The sequence below is a fragment of the Camelus dromedarius genome, chromosome 16 (assembly GCF_036321535.1).
Source record: "Camelus dromedarius isolate mCamDro1 chromosome 16, mCamDro1.pat, whole genome shotgun sequence".
NCBI lineage: Eukaryota > Metazoa > Chordata > Mammalia > Artiodactyla > Camelidae > Camelus > Camelus dromedarius.
Window position 1 is genome coordinate 18,397,470 of NC_087451.1, and position 21,004 is coordinate 18,418,473.

Below are 21,004 nucleotides of genomic sequence, written 5' to 3' on the forward strand. Positions count from 1 at the left end.
CACTCATGAGATTGGGTCTGTGGCTGGGGAGCTGGCCAAAGACCAGGCAAAGGCTACTGGGATGGGGTGGGGGCAGGGAATACAGGATGGGGCAGCTGCCTCTGGGAGCAGCCAAGATGTCCCTGGCTGCAGTAGGGGTGGTAAAAGGATTAGGTGACAGTCCCCTAACCCAGCCCGGAACTAACACCCTCCTCCCCCTCACTCACGCACCCTGGCCTGCCACCCTCCAAGCCTGCCAAAGCTCAGAATAACCCCAGGGCCAGACAGCAGGATGGCGGGGGCTCTGCTCAGTGCCTTGCTCCTCTTGCAGCTCCTTGGTATGGTCAGGGTCGGGGGAAGTGGTCGGGCACACACACAGGATACTGATGTAAAGGGACAGGACAAAGACAAGGACCGAGACATGATTTTTGGTTTCCAGGCACACTCTCACTGGTTCAGGAGACAGACATGAAAAAATACACAGCCTCAGAGACAGACACACAGAGAAACAGTCTTGCAGACCCAGGGGCGGAGAGGAGGCTCCTTAGCCTCTCCATCTCCAGTGAGCCCACTGCTTGGCCCCTTCCCCAGGCAGAGGTGAGGGGAAGAATGAGGAATTGCGTCTTTACCACCACCTCTTGGACAACTATGACCCAGGAAGCCGGCCAGTGCAGAAGCCTGAGGACACTGTCACCATCACCCTCAAAGTCACCCTGACCAACCTCATCTCACTGGTAAGATTCCCCACCTCCACCCCAGTGCCATCTCTGAGCCCAAAATCCCAACTGCTGAGCTCAGGCCTAAAGCTTGCATCAATCACCCTAATCTTCCATTTGCAGAATGAGAAAGAGGAGACCCTCACTACCAGCGTCTGGATTGGAATCGTGAGTCCCGTCTGGGGTACAGTGAGGTCTTGCCCAGGGGCTCCCTTTCTCCCAAACCTCTGGCGGGCCCCAGGGCACACGTCCTTGCGTCCCCTCCCTCTTAGGACTGGCATGATTACCGACTCAACTACAGCAAGGACGACTTTGGGGGTGTAGAAATTCTGCGGGTCCCTTCAGAGCTCGTCTGGCTGCCTGAGATTGTGCTGGAAAACAAGTGAGGACCCGGCCACAATGGAGGGAAGCCGAAGCCTTGGGGATGGGCTGGCCCTGGCTGGGGCAGGAGTGTTGCTTGGACGGGGAGGGGGCCGCGGACCTGCGCAAACGCTCGGTTTCCCGGAGCCCACAGTATCGACGGCCAGTTCGGCGTGGCCTATGCCGCCAACGTGCTGATTTCCGACGGCGGCTACGTGAGCTGGTTGCCCCCGGCCATCTACCGCAGCACCTGCGCGGTTGAGGTCACCTACTTCCCCTTCGACTGGCAGAACTGCTCGCTCATTTTCCGGTAGGAATGTTACTCCAAGGCCCAGATGATTCAGGGATTATGGGGACAGGGGGCGGGGCACCTAATCTAGGGCGGGGCTTTGTGCTGGAGGCGGAGCCAGACATGTGGATGGAGTGGGGCGGCTCGAGCCGGTTAGAAGTAGGGGTGAAAACCGAGGCGTGGAGGCGGGGCCTGGGTAAAGGGGTGGGGCGTAAACCCCGGCCCCCATGCCAGATCCCGGCATCCAGAGCCGGGCCTGAGAATGGGGCCCTGGTCTGAGCCTCAGATTGCGGGTCCGGGCCTCTCAGGTGGGGGCCTCGACCCTGGCTCCGCAGCTCTCAGACGTACAATGCTGAAGAGGTGGAGTTTGTCTTTGCCAAGGACAACGGTGGTGAGGCCATCAGCAAGATCGATATCGACACTGAGGCCTATACCGGTGAGGCCTCCTGCTCCAAAAATCCCGCTTCTAGACCGGTCCAGAGAGGGAACTCGCTGAGTGGGGTTGCCCTAGGCCATCGATGCTGGAATCGACTTTGGCAACCGCGCTTCAACCTGCCCCTTTTATGAAATCACTTTTGATTGTCAGACTGGTCCCGCTTTCTCGCTTGTGGTGGTTCCATCCCCTCCCGGGAATGCCCCTTTTGCTTCAGTTGTCTGAAGCCGGCGGCCCATGGCTCAGGCAGTCCAGACCACCTGCCCCACCCACCCTGGTCCAGACGGTTTGCATCCTCTCCTCACTCGGAGTTACGGGCTCCCGCGGTCAAGTGTGGGGCGGGAGAGCAGAGCAGGGCGCCCCACCCCCAGACAGCGGGCTGACCGCGCCTCCTGTCCTGCAGAGAATGGCGAGTGGGCCATCGACTTCTGCCCCGGCGTGATCCGCCACCACAACGCTGGCTCCGCTGATGGCCCGGGGGACACTGACGTCCTCTACTCGCTCATCATTCGCCGGAAGCCGCTATTCTACGTCATTAACATCATCGTGCCCTGCGTGCTCATCTCGGGCCTAGTGCTGCTCGCCTACTTCCTGCCGGCCCAGGGTAAGGAGTGGCCCCGACCCCAAACCTGGTCTTGCTCCTGGGGGGCGGGGCCTGCTCTCACCAGGCACTCCCTCCAGCCGGTGGCCAGAAATGCACTGTCTCCATCAACGTCCTGCTTGCCCAGACCGTCTTCTTGTTCCTAATTGCCCAGAAAATCCCAGAGACGTCTCTGAGCGTGCCGCTACTGGGGAGGTGAGGGCAGAGTGTGTTGCGTGGCTGGTGTAAAGGGCGGAGCCAGACGAGCATGGGGCGGGGTCGGGGGCGCGGCTGGGGAGGGCGGGGCCAAAACCACTCTGGGAAAAGTCCTGGCTGTCTCCTCCCCACCTGGGCTTTATTTGGATGTGGGGTGGAGCTAGGACCGTGTTGGGTTCTCTGGTCCTCTGTCCTCTGCACTGCTGCTGGACGCCACCTTGAGGTCTCCTGAGTATCTCTGTTGGGGCGGGCTGGCTCAGTGCCTACCCAGCTCCGTCACCTCTGGCATCCAACTCTCCCCTAACCCCAAACTCACCAGTTCCCCGGGGGTTTCGAGGCCCAGCTGGCACCGCCACTGTTGCAGGAATGAGGTGGACCCATGCAGACCTCGTCCACACAGGCATAGCCACACCCCCTGGAGCAGAAGCTGGGCGGTAGCGCCCGCAGCAGCGCTAGCTTGCTGAGCCCCCTCCTGTACGATATGGGCTACCCGGGCCAAGGCTCCACCCGGATCCCCAGAGCCTGGATCTGGGCCCTGGCTGCCATCGCCACCGTCTAGTCGTCGCACCTCCTGCTGAACCCACAGGGCTGAGATCTGCAGTGGGGGTACAGGAGTTGGTGGGAATGCAGGGGTCCCAGCTCCCGCTGCTCGATCCCCTTTCCTCGCCCCTCCTCAGCCCCCCAGTGCTCCACCTCAAACAAGGTGGCCCCGAAGTTCACAAGGCTGGCCGTGGCTTCTCTTAACAGCAGCCCCAGGGTGGGTTTTGGGGCGGGTGGCTTCTCTGGCTCCCCTGGCTCAAGGGACTTAAGCTCTCTGAACCTCTGCTCCAGATATTCATGGGCTGCGGCCACAGCAAGTTCCAAGGAAGGAAGAAGTGGGGGCTGGAGGGCCACCTAGAAAGGCAAAGGGGCAGTGGAGTCATGGGGCAGAGGTCATAGAGGAAAACGCTGGAGATCTCAGAGGGTATCGAGGTGCCAAACTTGGCGGGGGGGGGGGGCTTGGCATAGCCTCACCTCCGTGGAGCTGTGGAAGTGGTAGACCCACAGCAGGGTTTCCAGGGAGCTGGGAGTCTCCTTCATGGTTGCCACTGGCCGTAAGAGGGACAGAAAGGGCGGGGGACGCGTCTGGCCCCACAGAGGAGGAGCAGCTGAAGGGTGTAACTCCACCCCCTGATGAGAAGCGCGTTTGTGAGGTCAGAAGATGAGTAGCCCCCACTGTGGGTCAGGGTAAGTGGGGAGACTGTGACGGCAGCCAAGTCGGAAGATGCTGTGACCTCACTCACTCCGGGCTTGTCAGGTACCTCATTTTCGTCATGGTGGTTGCCACACTCATTGTCATGAACTGCGTCATCGTACTCAACGTGTCTTTGCGGACGCCCACCACTCACGCCATGTCCCCGCGGCTGCGCCACGTAAGTGCCAAAGTGCCTGGTGGGTGGCTCCGGGTGCGAGGTGGGGCTTCGCTCTAACCCCGCCCCCATCCCGCCCCGCCCCCGCCCCGCCCCGCCCCCAGGTCTTACTGGAGCTGCTGCCGCGTCTCCTGGGCTGGGGCCTGCCCCCTGAGGTTCCCCCGGCTGCCTCGCCCCCAAGGCGGGCATCGTCCCTGGGCCTACTGCTCCGCGCGGAGGAGCTGATACTGAAAAAGCCGCGGAGCGAGCTTGTGTTTGAAGGGCAGAGGCACCGTCACGGGACCTGGACCGGTGAGAAGAGTGGCCCGGGGTAGGGGGTGGGCAACCGGGGTGCCTGCAGCGGGGGCGGCTCCTAATCACCCACCCTCGGTGTCGCCCCTACCAGCTGTCCTCTGCCAGAGCCTCGGCGCCGCCGCCCCCGAGATCCGCTGCTGTGTGGATGCTGTGAACTTTGTGGCCGAGAGCACCCGAGACCAGGAGACCACTGGCGAGGTGGGGCGCTGCGGGGGCCTCCGCTATTCTTGCTATCCCTGGCTCTCGTGCAGCAGGCTCCTGCAGCCTTTAGGGACTCAGCTTGTGCCTGCTCCTTCCCCAGGAAGTGTCCGACTGGGTGCAGATGGGGAAGGTCCTTGACAACGTCTGCTTCTGGGCTGCTCTGGTGCTCTTCCTTCTCGGCTCCAGCCTCATCTTCCTCGGGGCCTACTTCAACCGAGTGCCCGAACTGCCCTACCCGCCGTGTATGTAGAGCTGAGCCCGCAGCCGCATTCCCACCATCTCCAGGAGGAAAGAGATCTTGAGGAATAAGTTGCTGCTACTGCTTTTGTGAGCCTTTCCCCCTGCTGATAAATCTGTCTTCTGTAAACTTCCCAAGGGGAGTCGTGTGTAAATGTGTGTAGATTCCTGGCCACTGTGCAGGAATCAAGAGTGGGCAGATGGCTCAGGCAGGCTCTTGGAGCCAATCCTCCAGAAAGCAAGGTCCACCCTCAGTTGAGTCTTGCTGACCTTCCAGTTTTTCTCGGGCCCCAGCCCCATGTGATCCTCTAGCTCTGTGAGCTTCTAAGAGATATCTGTCCCCAGATAAGAGGAGACCCCTTTGCAGGAGTTGTACAGAGAGAGGCTGGAGCCAGGAAGCCAGGTCCCTGTATGGCCTTGCCAGGCTCAAGTAGGCAGGTACCAAATGGCCTCAGGTTTAAGGCTGAGGATGTCCCAGCTCTCCCTCAGTCATTTCCTCTAGGTTTTCTTGGCCCAGCACTGCCCACCAAGAGTCACCGATTGCAGATTCCATCCCACCCTGCCCCATTCATCCCAGCTCTGCTGGTTTGCCCTGGCTAGTACCCAGGATTGTGAGAGAAAATAGAACAAAGGGGGGCCTGAAGTGGTGGGAGCTGGTTGAATTGTCTTTATTAACAAACGGGATATCCAAGGCCACTACATTGAAAAGGAGTGGGGGCAAGGAGAGGACGGGGCTACTTGCTGCTCACACTATATACAGATGCAAGCAAGGGGGTGTGGAGGGGAAGAGCTCCCTGCTCCCTCCCTCCACCAGGGCAGAGGCTAGAAGAGATAGGGGTTGGAAAGGGAAATGTTTTGGCTGGCGGGGGGGTCCCCCCTCCATTCCCTGGGGTTTGGGGGGAGGGGAATCATTAAAGTGCTTTCAGAAAATGAGGAAATGGTCCCTGCCCCTGGAGTGGCTGGTGACCTCCCTAAATCCTAGGGCCCAGTGACTCCCCCCAGGGTCTGGTACATTCAAGGGGGGAGCCGGCTCCCCTGACGTGCAAATAAAGGGACCCAGGGCCCTGCCGAGTCAGCAGCAGTGGGGTACGGGGGTCCAAGCCCCAAGCACTCTCCTCTTAAGTGGAGAAAGGGGGGTAGGGCTAGGCCCACTCAATTCCTGGTTAGGGGGAGCTGTGCCTCTCCCCAGAAGCTGGGACAGGCACAGTTTTGGGGAGAGAACATGTTGGGGGAGAGGATGGTCACGTGATCACAAAAGCATCAGGGGTTAGAGGTCACGTTCCCAGCAGGCTCCAGTGAATCAAACCAGTAAAAGCAAAAGCCCAGGGAGGGAAGAGAAGGGCGGCCCAGGAGGTCTGGCTGTTGGGGGAGAGCTGGTCCGCGTGGGACAATCCAGCCCAGGGCCCCGTCACCAGTTCATGATGCAGTTACGGTTCAGGGTCATGAAGTAAACTTGGCTGCTGCCCCCAGAGCGGACTGAGGCAAAAAACACCTGGGTGGGGGAGGAGACACAGTCACCAAGGGATGGGGGGTGGGGGTGGGGGTGTCTCAATTAACTGGGAGAAGGAAAGAGGAAGAAAGAGAGAAACTGTAGAAGTTAGTCCCTCAGAGTGCCCCCAGCCCCAGGGAAAGGCAGGGACACCTAGGGAAGAGGGGAGACTGGCAGACCTCTGGGATGAAGGAATCTGGAGAGTTCTCAGAAACTGAAGGCAAGGGAAGGGCAGGCTGTGACTGCACAGTGCGCTCCCCAAGCAGAGGGGCCCTTTGAAGAAGACCCATAACCACCCCTCCCCCAACTCTGCCCAGGGGCCCGGGGCGAGGGCTGCCCATTGCAGGGGAAGGGGCTCCCACCTTGTCGTTCCGCTCGCACAGGAACTTGAGTCTCTGGGCTCGCTTGTGCATGAAGACCCCGTCCAGGTGGCCCGTCTCCACAGAGCGGATCTCAATGGCTTTCTCACCCCAGCCCATGATCTGGTTGGAGCAGATGTAGGCTGGGGAGAAGGGAGCAGAGGGGCCATGAGAGGCTGCAGCTCCGCTTGGGTACACGGCTTTTGGGGGCGGGCACCACACTCACCCACAGAGGTGGGCATCTCTCCCCACTGCAGCACCACGTCCTTAATGATCCGCCCGTACGTGTTGACGTAGACGCCCTCATCCTCGTAGCACAGCAGCATCTCCATGCCGTCGGTGTTGGGGAGGAAGATTATGGCGTGGGGCGTGATCTGGCTCTGGATCTGGAGAGGAGAAGGCAGGCTGAAGGCACTGAGCCTGGGGCCGAGACTGGTGGCCCCACTCTGCGTGCGGCCCCGCCAGGCTTACGTGCACGGGGATATAGATGTCATAGCTGTTCCCCGAGTCGACGTCCACTGCGTGGAAGCCGGCACTGGAGCCATAGATGACCTTGAGCCGCTGTCCCTCCTCTACTGTAAGGTCGACCAGCAGAGGGCGGTGCGGGAGGTCAGCAAAGGACTGTGGAGGAGACAAGGGCTCAGGGGATATGGGTGGAGGAGCCAGGCCTTGGGACAGTGTTGGGGCCTGAGGCTGGGGTTACCTTGAAAGCCATGAATTTGTGGTAAGGTTTGGGGGCCCAAGCATACACCTCCACGGAGTTCTTCAGGGCGATGACCAGGAACTTGATACGTTCGTATTTCACTGGGGGCAGGAAAGAAGACAGATTCGGGGACTTCCCTTCTTGGGCTGCGGCCTTTCCCACAGGTCTCTCTATACCCCTAACCCCAGGCCTGGCTTCAAGGCTCTCTCAGCCCTTAAGCCCAGGCCCCCGTTTCTCTCTTCTCATAAAAATGTGTCGTGACCTCCTCACCAACACGGTAGTGCCCGCAGCCCTCCATGTCCCCCACAGTGGTCCATCCCTGCTTCTTCTCCACTTCCGGGTCATTGTGCAGAATCTTGTTCCGGAGCCAGGACAGGTAATACACCCGCAGTTTGTTCCTTTTCCCTGAGGGGCGGACACACACACACTCCCTCATCAGAGGTCCAGCTTCTGCCTCCCCGCCATCCTTTGTGTGCGTACCACGAAGGGTGAGAAAGTGTAGCCCCACCTTCCGGCTCCTGGACCAAGGCTGCCCTCCTCCCAGGCTGAAGATGGAGACAGAGCCAAGGAGCTGAGCCCCCTCCTCCCAGCCCCTCCCGCCCCCGCCCTCCACACACACCTGAGATGGTGATGAGCAGATTGAGTCCCTCTAGCACATCCATCTGCTGGAAGCGTCGCCGCCCGATGAGCCCGTACACTTTGCCCTGCCCACTCCGGTCCAGCAGCATCAGCCCGTTCTCTGTGCCCACCAGCAGGTTGACCCCTGCAATAGGAGCCCTTGGGCAGATCAGAGGCAGAGACAGGCCCTCACCTGACCAGGAGCATGGGGGTACACCAGACCCCTCTTTCCCCTCCCGGCCCTGGCTTACCCCAGAGGGCTGCACAGAGGATCTCAGAGTTGAACCGCTTCTTGTACTTGCGGATCTCAGGGGTTTCGCTGTGGGCCCGGGTGTTGGTGGGGTTCACGTTGACCACAGAGCCTTTCCTCACGTCGTACTGTAGCTGATCAAGCCGGCTGCCCTCTCCGCCCACCAGGGCTGCCAGGAGGAGGAGCAGGGAGGGGAGTGGGCTGTGGCCCTCTGACCCTGTGTCTCTTTACCCCACACCCCACGTTTGGTCTTGGCTTGTCAGAATACTCAGAATGGAAGGGAAAGACTGGAGAATGGAGGAGGAGCCTGGAGGAACTGGAACAGAGCCAGGAGGCCTGGCAAAGTCCCTGTTCTGTCATGCAGGTCCCTGGGCCACCACTGAACATTTTTCCTCTTGGGTCAAGGGGGGCTCCAGAAGTCCTTGCTGCTGAGGTGCCAGGGTGGGTGCTCAGGCCACAGAGGAGGCCATGATCGCTTTGTGAAGCCGTGCCGAGGCCCCCCCGTGCCCCTCTCCAGGCCTCCTGTCCTCACCTGTGATGGGAATGGTGTCCCCACTGCCTCCGGGCTGGTAGATCCCCAGGTCCACAAACATCGTGAACGAGCTCTTGCCAGGGGCCTTTACCAATCCCCGAGACTGGTACTGCAGGGTGGGGGCAGCAGTCAGGCAAACATACCAGACCCCCACCCACACCCTCCTCCTGCTATTGTCCCCTGGCCAACCAGGACCCCTGGGTCTCCTGCCCACGCCAGTGATCTCTTCCTTCCCCATGGAGTTGCCTTCACCCACTTACGTCACTGCCTCCATCCTTCAAGGGCGGGCTTTGACCTTTGCTGCTCTCGGTGGGCGAGTGGCTGGGCTGGACCACATCTGGCAGGTTTGTGTAACCGTTGCTGTCGGAATGCAGCAGGCTTCGCTCCTCTTCGGGGGTCTAGAGGAACAGAGGGAGGGGTCAGTGCTGGGGCCAAGGCGGGTGCACGGCAGGCACGGGGACGAGGGCGGGCCCACTCACGCGCTGGACCACCATGGTGCCCCCCCCGTAGGGGGTCTGGGTCCCGGCTATCTCCTCCACATCGTGGACCACCATGGTGCTGACGCTGTCGGTGTCTCCATCACTGCTACGAGAGAGAGGAAGGTCAGGAGGTCCTCCAGGCCCTGCCTGCCACCCAGGTGCCACCCAGGTGCCCCAGGGAGCAGATGAGTGCAGGAGGACGGGCACCTGCAGCGTCCATTCAGAACATGCTGCCCTGGGCTCTCCCCTGTGGCCTCAGCACTGGCTGGCCGGGCCAGCATCTGGGGAAGGCTGGCCGAGAGGCACCCGGAGAGGCCCGCCCCCAGCCCTGTACCCCTTTCTCCAGAGAAGGGGAGGAAGGACTAGCCAGCAATGACAGCTGGGTCTCTCATGCCGGGAAAAGGGAACCACTTGCCCTCAGACTTGCCCCCGACGCCGCCCCCACCCCGCCCCCAGGACACCCCCATACCGGGCCCCAGGGGTGTCTCTGCTCCCCTCCGATGGGTCGCCGTTGCTCTCCTCCTCCTCGTCCTCGCTGCTCTCCACCTCCTCGCTGGACGACGAGTAGTCCATGGCCTTCTTGGGAGGCCGGGGGGCCTCGTCCAGGGCCCGTTCTTTCAGCAACACAAAATCCTACAGAGGAGAAGCTGCGTGAGGAGTGGGAGGAGGCCGTGGCGCAAAGGGGGCCAGAGAAGGGGCAGGGTAACAGGAGGGGCTCCCGCGAGCAGACCCCTTCTCACTAACCTCACCAATGGCTCGCTTATAGCTCTGGGAGGGGCCGCGGGGGAAGGGCAGCCGGGAAGAGGCAGGAGAGAGGTCGAGAAGTTAGTAACTGAGAAGTGCCACCCTGTTAGCCCGCAGATCCTCCTGTCACGCAGATTAACGAAGGCCCCGCCCCTGGCAACCGGCCCCCTGGGGCTCAAGAAGTCCCACATCCAGCCCCCCAGCCCCAAACCAGGAAGTGGCAGCGGGGCACAGCTGCCCCCCGATGACTTACTGCGGGCCGGCCTGGCCGCGAGCGGTGGTCATCGGGCTTGGCTTTGTTCCCAGGGGAGAGCACGGGGGAGCTGTCCAGCTTGGAGGAGGCTACACATGGCAGGGTGGGCGAAGGGAGGTCACTGACACCTGCACAGGGTGGCCTCAAGCCCTCACCCCACCTCGGGCCTGAGTCGCTGAGCTCGGCGCCAGGTTCCATGCTCAGCCTGGTCCCCACCCTGCCCCGACTCAGTCCAAACCTGCCAAAGGCAGGGACAACCCTGATGGAGACATGAGTGAGGCCTGCCTCGCGTACCTCCCACACGGTTCCGCTCCAGCGAGCCGGCCTGCGGGAGGTGCCCGTGAGAGGCAGGGAGGACGCTGTCTGAGCGCTCCCAGCCAGGGTCGCTCCTCCTGAGGTCGGGGTTACTGTGGGAGGGGCAGAGGCAGGGTCAGGGAGGTGGGCTGTCCCCTCCCCGGGCTGCTGAGCTGTACCGCAGAGGCCATCACCAGGGGAAGCAGGTGGCATAAGTGAGGACAGAGTGAGTCGTTGGGGGACAACTCCATTACCTACAGGCGTTGGGCGGGCCAGGGGGCTGAGCAGGGGGCCCTGGAGGCTTGGGGGTGCCCCGCTCTGCCCGCCTTTGCAGGTAGATTTGCCAGGCGGAGTTGCTGCGAGGTCTGTGGAGGGAGCACAGGGGTGCCGGGGGCGGGGCAGGGAGGGGGCTGAGGTGACTGGGTTGGGGCTTGCCCACCCCTAAGCGGGTAACCTGGCCAACTCCCCACTGCCCCCACCCTACCCTGCTCCCTAGGCTGCCGCACGCCCCCACCCAGGTGTTACCTGGCACGGACAGCCTGGGCTGGCCGGGACCCTCCGGCCCCACTGGTGTTAAGGGCAGTGGCAATAGATGAGGTCCTCTGAGGCACCTGAAGAGAGAAGAAAGGACCCAGTGCCCTGTGCTGGGCGCCCCATGGTCGCTTCGTCCTCATCAGGACCCTGGAAGGTGCCCGCCATGCCTTTATGGAGAAGCAGACTGAGGTCAGGGAAGCTAACGAATCTGTCAAAGGTCACGAAGCTGGCAAGCAGCAGAGCTGGGATCTAACCCATTAAGCCTATCCCCTGGTGATCCCCAGACACCGTGGGCAGTCTCACACTCGGCACTGGAGTCACTAAGTTACGCTCACATGCAGCCCTGCCCACCAGACATTAGGGATGGGGCTGGGGCAGGCACCTCACCATTCCCTCCTTTTCCAACCCTGAACCCATGTCCACCTCGCCTGCTGCCCACTCACCCTCCTTCCCCTCCGTAAGACTTCTCTGCCCTTTTCTGACTCTGCAGGGCTGTCCTTACCTTGGGAGGGGCCTCATTATCAGGCCGGACCCAAGCTGGGGGGTTCGGGCTGGGGCCAGGCCCTTCGGAAGTGGGGTCGGAGTTCTGGCGGATGACGGCTCCTCGGGCACTAGGCGTGGCAGTGGGCGTGGGGACAGCGGGGTCGGGGTCGTGGGAGGCTGGGAAGGCAGCCAGGTTTCGTGTGGGCTGGTCCTGCAGGGACTGGGATCGGGGTACAGGCGCTGCATATGGCTTCAGTGGGACCCGGTGTGCCACCAGGCTCTGCGGGGAGAGACCAGGGAGGGTGGGCTGCCTGCTCAGTGGCACGCTCCAACCTGGGAGCTGGGGCCTGGGCTGGGAGGAAGGGGCAAGTAAAGCCTCTGGCTTCCAATTGTCCATCAAAAGGGGCTCCTAGAGCCCAAGAACCGGTAAGACGTAGAAACAGACGCGTGCAGCTGGGAGCAGGTGCCAAGCCTGCCCACGTGTCCGGAGGTCTGTGATCCCTGGCCAAGGGTGTGCATGTGTGTGGGGGCGGGGTGTGCACACGCACGCCGTGATGTACCTGTGCTGCGTGAGGCCCCCTGTGTCTGTGTGTTAAGGCAGGAACGGGGAGAGACTCACCTTGTGCGGTCCCTCCTGGGGCTCCACCGGCCTCTGCATAGGAGGAGTTTGGGAAAGGGGTCCTGGGGGCCCAGGGGAGGCCTGGGGGACGGGGGGCTCAGGCCCTGTGCTGCCTGGCTTGGTCTTGGCCAAGGGAGAGTTCTGCTGCTTGTTCATCCTTGTTCTCTCTTCTACCTGTGATGCGAGAGGACGCCAAGCAGCACAACTTGTGTCTGCTTCTCAAACTGAGGTCCCGACCTCTCCAGCCCTCCGGTCTGCGCCGTGTGCCCCTTTCCCCTTCCCAGGGCCCGCCCCTGCAGCATGATCCTGCTTGATGCTGTCAGGCCCCGGGCAGCGGGACCAGGAGGAAGGAGTCTCAGGCAGCAAAGATGGCAGTGGGTACCTCGCGGGCCCAGGCTGGTTTGTCGGCAGGGTTAATGCCTCGACCATAATGATACAGGGGCTTCCTGTCCCCGGGGAGGATCTGCTGCTGCTGCTTCTGGAGCTGCTGCTGCTGCTGCTGCTGCTGCTGCTGCTGCTGCAGGGACTTGAGGTAGGCGTGCTCCTGCTGCAGCTGCCTCTGCAGGCGCTCCGACTGCCGCTGCTCCTCCAGCTGCTTCCGCTTGTATTCCTGGGCCCAAGGGTAGGGAGAGAGAGCTCAGCAGGGTGTGCCCCGGAAGTCAGAGCAGGCATGCCCTTTCTTTTCTCCAACTGCCTAGAGAGGAAGTGTCCTCCCTTGATGCTTGGGTGCATCCCTTCCCCTGAAGTGCTCCCATCCCATTCCAGCTGAGACGCTCTGAATACGCGTCTTCCCAGAGGAAGCTGGGGACCCCGTTACCAGCAGCAGGGCCTGTTCCTGGAGCAGCTGTTGCTGAAGGATCTCGAGCTGTCGCTGCTCCTCCTCTAGCCTGTGACGGATATATTCCTGGGGGGCGGGGGTGGGGGGCAAAGGCAGGGAGAGAAGGAGGGGCAGAGGAGGGGCGGCAGCAGCGGCGAAGGAGTTTGGAGGACGGATCAGATTGGCGGGGTGAGGATGAGGAGGAGAGCAGGAAGAGTAATAGAGCGGGATGAGCCCGAGGAGGGCGGGAGTGAGGACAAAGCCAGGCGGAGGCCCCATGAGGGAAGGTGCCGGGGAGAGGAGTAGGGGATGGGGTCAGGGGGTGCAGAGAGATGGGGAATGAAGGCACAGAGACAGGAGGAGGGCAGGGAGCCAGGGTTGGGGGTTGAAGGGTGGGAGAAAACAGAGAGAAAGAGTGAAGCTGGAAAAGATAGGGGGAATCTGGGGGGGAACGAGGGGGAAAGGGGGCTGGGGAGCAGGGGAGGCAGGCAGCAGGAGCAGGAGGTGGGGCCAGGGGAGGGGAGGGAGGGGTGTGGCTGGTGGGCGCTGGGGGCGCTGTACCTGCTCCCGCTCTGCCTGCCGCCTCTCCTCCTCCCGCCGCAGGGCCTGCATGTCCTCCAGACGCCGCTGCTGCTCCTTCTCTTGCAGCTTCCGCTGCTCCCGCTCCCGCCGCTGTTGCTGGGGGTGACGAGATGCGTTGCCTTAAGGACCGCGCCAGACCCTCGGACAGCACAGCCCTGGAACAGCGGGGCCGACCCCAGCCCACTGCTGGAAGGGGGATCCCTACTGGACGGTGCGGACTGGTCTGCGTCTCACTGGCGATGGTGGTGAGAGAATAGCTTCAACTTGTTTCTACGCAAGAGCTCACAGGAGCTTGGCTAGGAAGAAACCGCGGTCTAAGACGGCTGTGGGCTTGGGAAGAGTGCGAATGAGAGGCTGACAGCTGCCCTTGGAGTGGGCCAAAGTGGATAACACCTTCTCCTACCCTCTTCTCTACTACATGAACAAAACCAAAAATTAACAAACCCAACAAACACTCCTGGCCCCTCTAATGAACCTCGGCCTGTAGTGACAGCCTTTAGCCACAAGAGGGCATCAGGTGCCCGTGCACAGAAAAGCAACTTAGAAAAGGACCCTGCCCGCGACCTGGCGAACAAACATCAGTAAATCAGGTCGTGTTCACTCAGTAACGTTCACAATCTTTCTTCTAAAAAAAAAAGTAAAGAAAAGAGAAAGAGCACAAGCCTGCTCCAGGAGACACCTTGGCAGATACAATTTTTGGTTACTGCTACCTGAAAGCACTATTTATCAAGAGGAATCTGCACTAGGCGCTCTTGTAACAGGCTTTCTTACAAATTACTTTTTGTTCAGCAAAGACAGCGGCCCGCTTTGGGAGCAGTACACGGGCAGTGTGGAAGCTTCCGTCTATCTCCTGTTGCTTACTTTTTTTCTGTTAAGCTCAGCGCTCTATGAATTTTGGTTTCAGGTAATTGTTTCAACAAAACCCCCATCACGTAAGGCAATTTTTTAACCAACCTCTACACTTCTGTCCCCTGTGCAAAATAAGTACATTAAAATATATATATGCATTCAGATACAGAGTATTTTTCAATCTGGCGATTAAAAAAACTGCAGCTATTTAAAAATAAGATTCTCTATTAGTTAATATAAAATTCTCCCACCCACCTCCAGTTCGTGCAACTGGCAAGACTGTGCAAAGCAAATCCAAGTTCAAATAACTGAAAATAAAAGGAAGAATCTTCTTCATGTTCAGGTGGGATAGTCGCTGGAGAGTCGGATGCCCAGGACACTGAAAGGTTTGTACACAGAGCCCCCAGCTCCCCAGCACCGAAGGTAAACAGAGCAGACAACCCTGGAGTTGGGGGTCATATGCAGAAACAAGGGCGGGACAGGCTTGTCTGTGGGGAGCCAGTATGGCTTTTCAGAAATGTCCCTGCTCTGAAGGGATGATGGCACAACAGCCACACAGGGCTGGCGGGGGACAGACTGCCTGGGGACCGACCCCTGACAGAGGACAGAGCCCGTCCATACAAGATGGCTCCCTGTTCTCCCTGGTGTCCGAAGGGAACCAGAGGTGGGACCAGAGACCCCACCAGGCCCTTCCAGGACACCCCCCATGCCCCTCACCTCCTCCACGCGCCGCCGTTCCTCCTTCTGCTCCTCGATGCGACGCTGCCGCTGGTGCAGGAGGTGCTGGATGTGTGCCTCAGGGTCTCGCTGCTGCTGCTGCTGCAGCTGCTGCTGCTTTAAAGCCTCTGAGTTGCTCTTGTTCTCCTGCTGGAGCCGGAGGAATTCCCGGCGGAGGGTGGACTCCCCGGGCACATTCATGATGGAGCTGGGTCAGGAAGGCACATGGAGCACTGAGGTCAGAGGCCACCGTCACCCCTGGGAGCCGAAGGGGCGCATCACCTGGACCAAACAGCCTGCCTCTGGCCACCCCCGGGTGACTGGAGACCTGCCCTCCTTCTGTCCTGCCTGGGGCCCTGCCCCTTTTAACGTCCCAGCCTGCAGCCCTGAATCCTCCTTGCCCCTCCTTGCTCATTCATCTGTTGTTTCTTCTCAGCACGCAGGGATTCCATTTTATGGGGTCTCTACCTCTCTGTGCCCACTATCCCCAGACTGAGAGTCCCCAAGCTAAGGACCCCTGTTGTCCCCTCAGATGGTAAGTGACGGTCCCCAACCTCTGCCTGCCATGCCCACCTCGGCTCTCCTTCTTCTCCGTGGCTGTCGTCTTCCTCTTCGCTGCCACTGTATTCATACTCTGTCTCCTCTGCAGGAGGGAGATCGCTGCTGTTTCTTCTCCCACTGCCCCAGACCCCACCCTGGGCTAGGGAAACCTTAGACGGGGATAACCAGTAAGGTCCGTCTGGATGGCCACGCACCTGGGTCCCCGCCCGCCTCCTTGGAGCAATAGGGCGACGGTGGGTCTCAGGTTTGGGCCTGGACAGAGATGGGGATTAGCCCCCACGGTGGGTGGGAGGTGTACGTGCACTTACACATGCACATGCTCAGTGTGAGGCTCTTATAAAGGTGTAAGAGGGTGACCCTCACTGGCAAGGCTGACTTGGATCAGGAGGTGACAGAGGAAAAACTCCTCTGGGGTTGGAAGTTTGGGAAAGGAGATCTCCTTGGTTGGGGAGAGCTGGGCCTGGAAGGAGGGCCGGAAGGGGAGCCAGGGGGAGCCAGGGCTGGTGAAGAGGTGCAGGGCTGACGTGTGTCCCGAGACCCACCACCTCCCTCCTCGCCCACAGACCTTTCTCGCCGCGCTTCTTCCGGGACCGGTCGATGTGGTCCTTGAGCTGGATGCGGACCTGCCGCTCAGTGGGCTGGTCACGGATGAAGGGGAACTTCAGGAGCTGCTCCGTTGGTGGGCGGCTCAGGTAAGTCTTGATGAGACAGGTGTCAATGAAGTCGATGAACTTCTTAGACCTGGAAACGATGGTGGCTCATACCCGGAGGGCCCCCTCGGGAGTGGGGTGGTCCCAGGAGGGAGAGGGGGGATCATTCATCCAAAAGCCACCCTGCCTTCCCTCCTGTCTCCATGTATCCCAGCACTAGGTTCCTGGCTACAGTGCCACCCCCTCTGGACCCCTCTTTTCAGGTGCAGACCCAAGTGTGGGTGCAGGGGGTACGGTGGGGTGCCTTGTCTAGGGGCCTCCTTCCGAGATGCCAGACTCCCAGAGACCTACCATTTCTTAGACTTGAGCCTGGGTGGCGGGTTCCGGGGGATGAGGAAGAGGGCTCGCATGGGGTGCATGTCACACAGAGCTGGCGCAAAGAAGAGACATGGTCAGTCCCTCTTCTCATGCTGAGAGCCTAAAGGAGCCCTTCTCACCAGACGTCCCATAACCCACCTCCTCCCAACAGCTGCTTTCTGGGCCCTCCCCTCTCTCTCAGACTCCGCACTTACGGGGCGCTCCCTCTGCCATCTCGATGGCTGTGATTCCTAGAGACCAGATGTCACTCTGCAGAGACGAGAGGAGAGGGACAGGTGAATGTTCCTGACCACTCTCTTCACCCTCCACACCCAGCCTCTTAGAGACTGGTTCCCAAGGCTCCTCTGCTCCTACCCGCACTACCCTCGCCCTCCCCAAACTTCGACCTTCGCATACACCCTCTCCTTGCTGCAGAATGTTCCCCGTCCTCACTGCTAACATGCCTATAGGCCTGCATTTTGTTCCCCGACCTGCTCAGACTGATATCTTGTCTACCCATCGCCCACCTCACTTCCTGCCCTTGGCTGCCTCCATGCGCCCAACTCCATACCCTGTAATCATAGGTGGCGTCGGGGTTCTCATCACAGGCAATGACCTCGGGGGCCATCCAGTAGGGGGTCCCGATGAAAGTGTTCCGCCTGCCCACGGTGCGGTCCAGCTGAGCGCTCACCCCGAAATCCACTGAGAGGACACAGAGGGAGGGGCCGTAGCAGAGCGCCACGTCTGCTCCCGGGTCTCAGACTCAGCCCGTGTGTGCATGCCCTGCGGGGACGCCCCCTGCCACCTCTGCCGTGCCATGGACATCCCAAAGACCCTGACCTAAGCTCCTGCATCACGTCTGGGGAAAAACTACGGTGAAAGTTCCAAGGGACAGCCTCCCAGGCAGAAGAGTCCAAACTATCCCATCTCCCCAGAGGGGCCTGCACAGCACCTGAGACACAACAGGCATCTCTGGGGAGGAGGAGCGAACCTCCCAGCCCACAGGTAGTTGGACCGGAGCCACCACAGGGAGTGAATACAGGGAACTCTTGATCCGTGCTGGACGTCAGAAGGGGTCGGCGTACCTAGCTTGACCTCAGCGTTCTCAGTCAGCAGCACGTTCTGCCCCTTGATGTCTCGGTGGATCACCTTGTGGGCGTGGAGATGGGCCAGACCCTGGGGCGGGAGGTGGGGGGAGTGGCCTTGGTGTTGAGCGGAGGGGAGGGGCAAGCATCAGTCCCGCCCCACGCCCCACCCAGGAGCACAAGTCCAGGCTGAGCTTTTGTGGGGACTTTCCTCTGAGGGTTCTCCAAGGTAGGGACTCCGCCTCCACCCCCACCCGCATCCGGCAATCTGCTCCTTCAAAAGGGCACAGTTCCATCTCCCTCCGCATGCGGGAGGGTCCCTGTTCACGGAGCCGCTGCAGCGGGGCGGGCCCAGGAGGCGGCGGGAGGGGCCTGGCGCTCACCCGGAGAATCTCCCTGCAGATGTAGGCGATACAGTCCTCCTTCAGGGCGTTCCCTTTCGTGTTCTTCACCAGGTCTGTCACGGAACCAGCACCGCAGAACTCCATCACCAGCTACGGTCCCAGGGAGGCACGGGAAGGAAAAGCATCTGTCAGCCAAGGCCCCTGCCGGTCAGCCCCCTGCAGGAGGGCCGGCGCCCCTGGTGCCAGGATTGGTACAAGCTGGAGAGCAGGGGCCGCAGACCTTGCTGAGAGTAGGAGGGAAGCTGGGGGAGGTTTACTGTTGGGAGAGACAGGGAAGGTGGGGTAAGGGAGGGGGTCTGGGTCCAGAGTAGGTGCCCAGCAAATCCCTGAAACTGTAGACAAACGACGTGGGCTTGTGCATTTCCCTGGGCTTTCCTCAGGCGCTCCCTAGGACCCGTGAAGCCCCGATGGTTAAAAGCCCCTGCTCTGGAGCAGGCACCGGCCGCCTATGGCCTGTGAGCTACGCATGCTTTTTATATTTTTAAATGGTTGGAAGAAAATCAAAGGAGGAATCATATGGAATTCAAATCTTGGTGTCCTAAACAGAGACCTTTGGGAATCCAGCGACATTCCCATTCATCTCCACATTGTCTGTGGCTGAGCTGAGTCGCTGCTGGAAACTTTATGACTCACAGAGCTGCAGATACTATCAGGCCAACCCCTGACAGAGAGGCAAGAAAGGGGCCAAGAATCAGCAATTCCCAGGTCCACTGGAGACAACGGGGGCTACCAGAGAGCTGCGGGAGGGAGCCTGTGATCAGGCAGGGCTGAGCAGGGAAGTGAGAAGAGATGGGCTGGCATCTCTAGGGACCCAGAGGCAGAGGCCAAATGAGACTGGGGGGTCAGTATGCCTGTCCAAATGTTTTCACTGTATGTTTTCTAAAAGCCACATCCAACCCCCGAAAAAGGCTGGCTGGGATGTGTATATTTGCATGTGCGATAGAGGTAATTTGCATACACCTCGCATCTGGGCCTCCCCCTCCCACAGCAGAGCCCAGTGGGAGGAGCACACGAGTGTCCCTCGGGGTCCAGAAGGGGGCACCCAGTCACTAGCGCCTAACCTTTAGTCCTCAGTGATTGCCCACTTCACTGTTGGCAGGTAAACCTACCTGATGTGTTACTCAGTTGTGTGTGTGTGTGTGTGTGTCCCCAAAAGACGTGCAGACGGGGACCATGACTCAGGAGTATCTGTGCAGGGTACACAGAATGTGCTCAATAAGCACTTGTCTGGCAACTGCCGGGAGGGGGGATGTGGCATGAGCTCCCCCCTACCCTGGCCCACCCTCCCAGCCATCACTGTGTTCCCTGCTGCTCGCTGCCCCTCTGGGGCTGGGCTGAGCACCAGAAAGGGCGAGGCTGGGGACGGCCGGCACCAGTGCCCAGGCTAGGGAGGGCGATGACTCTTAGGAATGTTCTGAGCCAGGAGGGAATCTGGGAGAGGCCCAAAAGAGCTACAGCGAGCTGCAGCTGAGTAACCATCCAGCAAGGCTTGCGCACTGCCCTGAGGGGGCCGAGTCTTGCCACCACCCATAGATATTCTGACCTGCTGCTTTCCCAGGAGCTGTGCACAAAGGCAGGAGAATGGATGGACTAACCGGGGAAGGGCAGGCGGACAGGCCAGAGGGGGCTTCTCACCCAGAGCTGGTCGTCGTTCCCAGGGGGGCTCTTCTTGATGAAGGCCCCGTAGTAGGTGGCGATGTTGCGGTGGTGAGAGTATTTTTTCAACATGTTGATCTCCTGTTTGATCTCTTCCTCCTCATCCTAGGTGAATGGGAGGAGGTGAGCCCTCAGAGGCTCCCCTGCCTTGCCCTCTTCTCAACACTTCGACCCTCCCTCTGCCCCGCGCCACTCCCTACCTCCGTGACATCCATGACCTTGATGGCAGCCAGCTGCCCAGTCTTGACATGCCGACCCTGCAGGACAGAGAGCCAGGCACGGAGGGACTGGGGTCTGCACTCAGGAAGGGCGTGGTTCTGGGAAGGGCCACACCTTTTGACTGTTTTCTGTCTTAGAAAGTGACCCTCATGGAGGCTAGACACCTCAGTTTGGGTTGGTCATAGGGGTCATAGACAGAGGACTACAGAAAAACCACTGAGCCTGGATTCCACGTGCCAAGCTGGATGAGGATGAAGGGTCTCCTCCTCTAAAACACTTAAGAGGGATGAGCTAGAGATACTTAAGCTCTGCTCCAGCATCTCTGGCTTAGATGTCCTACAGTTTGAAAGAGCAGGGAGTGACAGATACCTCTCCATCCTCAGACAGAGCTGGAGGGAGCTAGGGGATAAGGCGGGGGAGGGAGGGCTTCGCCTCTTCGGCATCTTCTGTGCAAGACAAACAGCCTGGTGCTTTCCTGATTCACCGCTCCAGACAGGAGGCCTCTCCCAGAATCACCCCTGCCCCAAGGCTTTTTATTATTGTTGGCAGGAAAGAAAAAAGCGCTGAGATTTGAGGGAATTCAGAAACACAGCAGGGCAGACTGACGTGTGTATGCCTCATCGCTAGCGCTAATGGGAAGAAGCTCCTGGAGTGCGTCCCTGCCATTCCCCTTCCTCCCCCTTCACACTCCTGGAACTCCTAGCAGGAGCCGTCTCGGGCTCGGACAGGAAAGTCCAAGGCTTCCTGGGGAAGAGCAGGGAGGGGGCACTGCCAGCCTGTGGATTATTTTTATCCTCACCAGTCTTTCAAGACCCCAAGCCCAGAGAAGCAGCAGAACACAGAGCTACCATTTCCATGGCAACGGTTAGGCAAGAGATGGGGGGGGATGGAGGGACATCTGCTTCCCAAAGCTTACAGGGAAGAAGGGTAAGAGACAGGCAGGTGGTGCCAGTGATCCAGGAGACCTGGGCCCCTGCGATGCAGATGAGACTTGTGAAAAGGCCGAGCATCATGTCTGGAGACAAGAAGCCAGGTG

General features: G+C 60.2%; 3 protein-coding genes across 15 annotated transcripts in view; 1 reads left to right on the forward strand and 2 right to left on the reverse strand.

Annotated features, from left to right (window-relative positions):
- The first annotated feature begins 263 nt into the window (after positions 1–263).
- Positions 264–4,852, forward strand: CHRNE (cholinergic receptor nicotinic epsilon subunit). The gene is made up of 12 exons (XM_031467827.2): positions 264–317; positions 571–713; positions 819–863; positions 968–1,077; positions 1,210–1,365; positions 1,680–1,780; positions 2,181–2,381; positions 2,459–2,573; positions 3,871–3,985; positions 4,087–4,273; positions 4,368–4,474; positions 4,578–4,852. The coding sequence occupies exons 1-12, from the start codon at positions 272–274 to the stop codon at positions 4,725–4,727; spliced, it is 1,476 nt and encodes a 491-aa protein (XP_031323687.2). The 5' UTR covers positions 264–271; the 3' UTR covers positions 4,728–4,852.
- Positions 2,735–3,653, reverse strand: C16H17orf107 (chromosome 16 C17orf107 homolog). Its single transcript, XM_031469457.2, has 3 exons — positions 3,588–3,653; positions 3,267–3,467; positions 2,735–3,168 (listed from the first exon to the last, which is right to left on the reverse strand). The coding sequence occupies exons 1-3, from the start codon at positions 3,651–3,653 to the stop codon at positions 2,830–2,832; spliced, it is 606 nt and encodes a 201-aa protein (XP_031325317.1). The 3' UTR covers positions 2,735–2,829.
- A 506-nt stretch (positions 4,853–5,358) lies between the features above and the next one.
- Positions 5,359–21,004, reverse strand: part of MINK1 (misshapen like kinase 1) — a 44,307-nt gene continuing 28,661 nt past the window's right edge. The window contains exons 3-34 of one of the 13 annotated variants that reach the window (XM_031467815.2): positions 19,950–20,006; positions 19,729–19,854; positions 18,073–18,183; positions 17,690–17,780; positions 17,176–17,306; positions 16,820–16,874; positions 16,599–16,677; positions 16,163–16,338; positions 15,610–15,679; positions 15,037–15,244; positions 13,450–13,566; positions 12,889–12,975; positions 12,454–12,681; positions 12,072–12,245; positions 11,472–11,672; positions 10,961–11,046; positions 10,690–10,800; positions 10,436–10,548; positions 10,142–10,230; positions 9,889–9,912; positions 9,614–9,777; positions 9,145–9,250; positions 8,926–9,063; positions 8,666–8,774; positions 8,135–8,302; positions 7,885–8,028; positions 7,536–7,670; positions 7,266–7,366; positions 7,034–7,183; positions 6,789–6,948; positions 6,566–6,705; positions 5,359–6,206 (exon numbers count right to left, since the gene is read on the reverse strand). In XM_031467815.2, coding sequence (XP_031323675.1) covers positions 6,123–6,206; positions 6,566–6,705; positions 6,789–6,948; positions 7,034–7,183; positions 7,266–7,366; positions 7,536–7,670; positions 7,885–8,028; positions 8,135–8,302; positions 8,666–8,774; positions 8,926–9,063; positions 9,145–9,250; positions 9,614–9,777; positions 9,889–9,912; positions 10,142–10,230; positions 10,436–10,548; positions 10,690–10,800; positions 10,961–11,046; positions 11,472–11,672; positions 12,072–12,245; positions 12,454–12,681; positions 12,889–12,975; positions 13,450–13,566; positions 15,037–15,244; positions 15,610–15,679; positions 16,163–16,338; positions 16,599–16,677; positions 16,820–16,874; positions 17,176–17,306; positions 17,690–17,780; positions 18,073–18,183; positions 19,729–19,854; positions 19,950–20,006 — 3,933 coding nt within the window. In that variant the 3' untranslated portion in view covers positions 5,359–6,122. Of the gene's footprint in view, positions 6,207–6,565; positions 6,706–6,788; positions 6,949–7,033; positions 7,184–7,265; positions 7,367–7,535; positions 7,671–7,884; positions 8,043–8,134; positions 8,303–8,665; positions 8,775–8,925; positions 9,064–9,144; positions 9,251–9,613; positions 9,778–9,888; positions 9,913–10,141; positions 10,231–10,435; positions 10,549–10,689; positions 10,801–10,960; positions 11,047–11,471; positions 11,733–12,071; positions 12,246–12,453; positions 12,682–12,888; positions 12,976–13,449; positions 13,567–15,036; positions 15,245–15,609; positions 15,680–16,162; positions 16,339–16,598; positions 16,678–16,819; positions 16,875–17,175; positions 17,307–17,689; positions 17,781–18,072; positions 18,184–19,728; positions 19,855–19,949; positions 20,007–21,004 lie in introns of those variants that run through there. The other 12 variants (XM_031467812.2, XM_031467811.2, XM_031467819.2 and 9 more) reach the window with 12 other exon arrangements.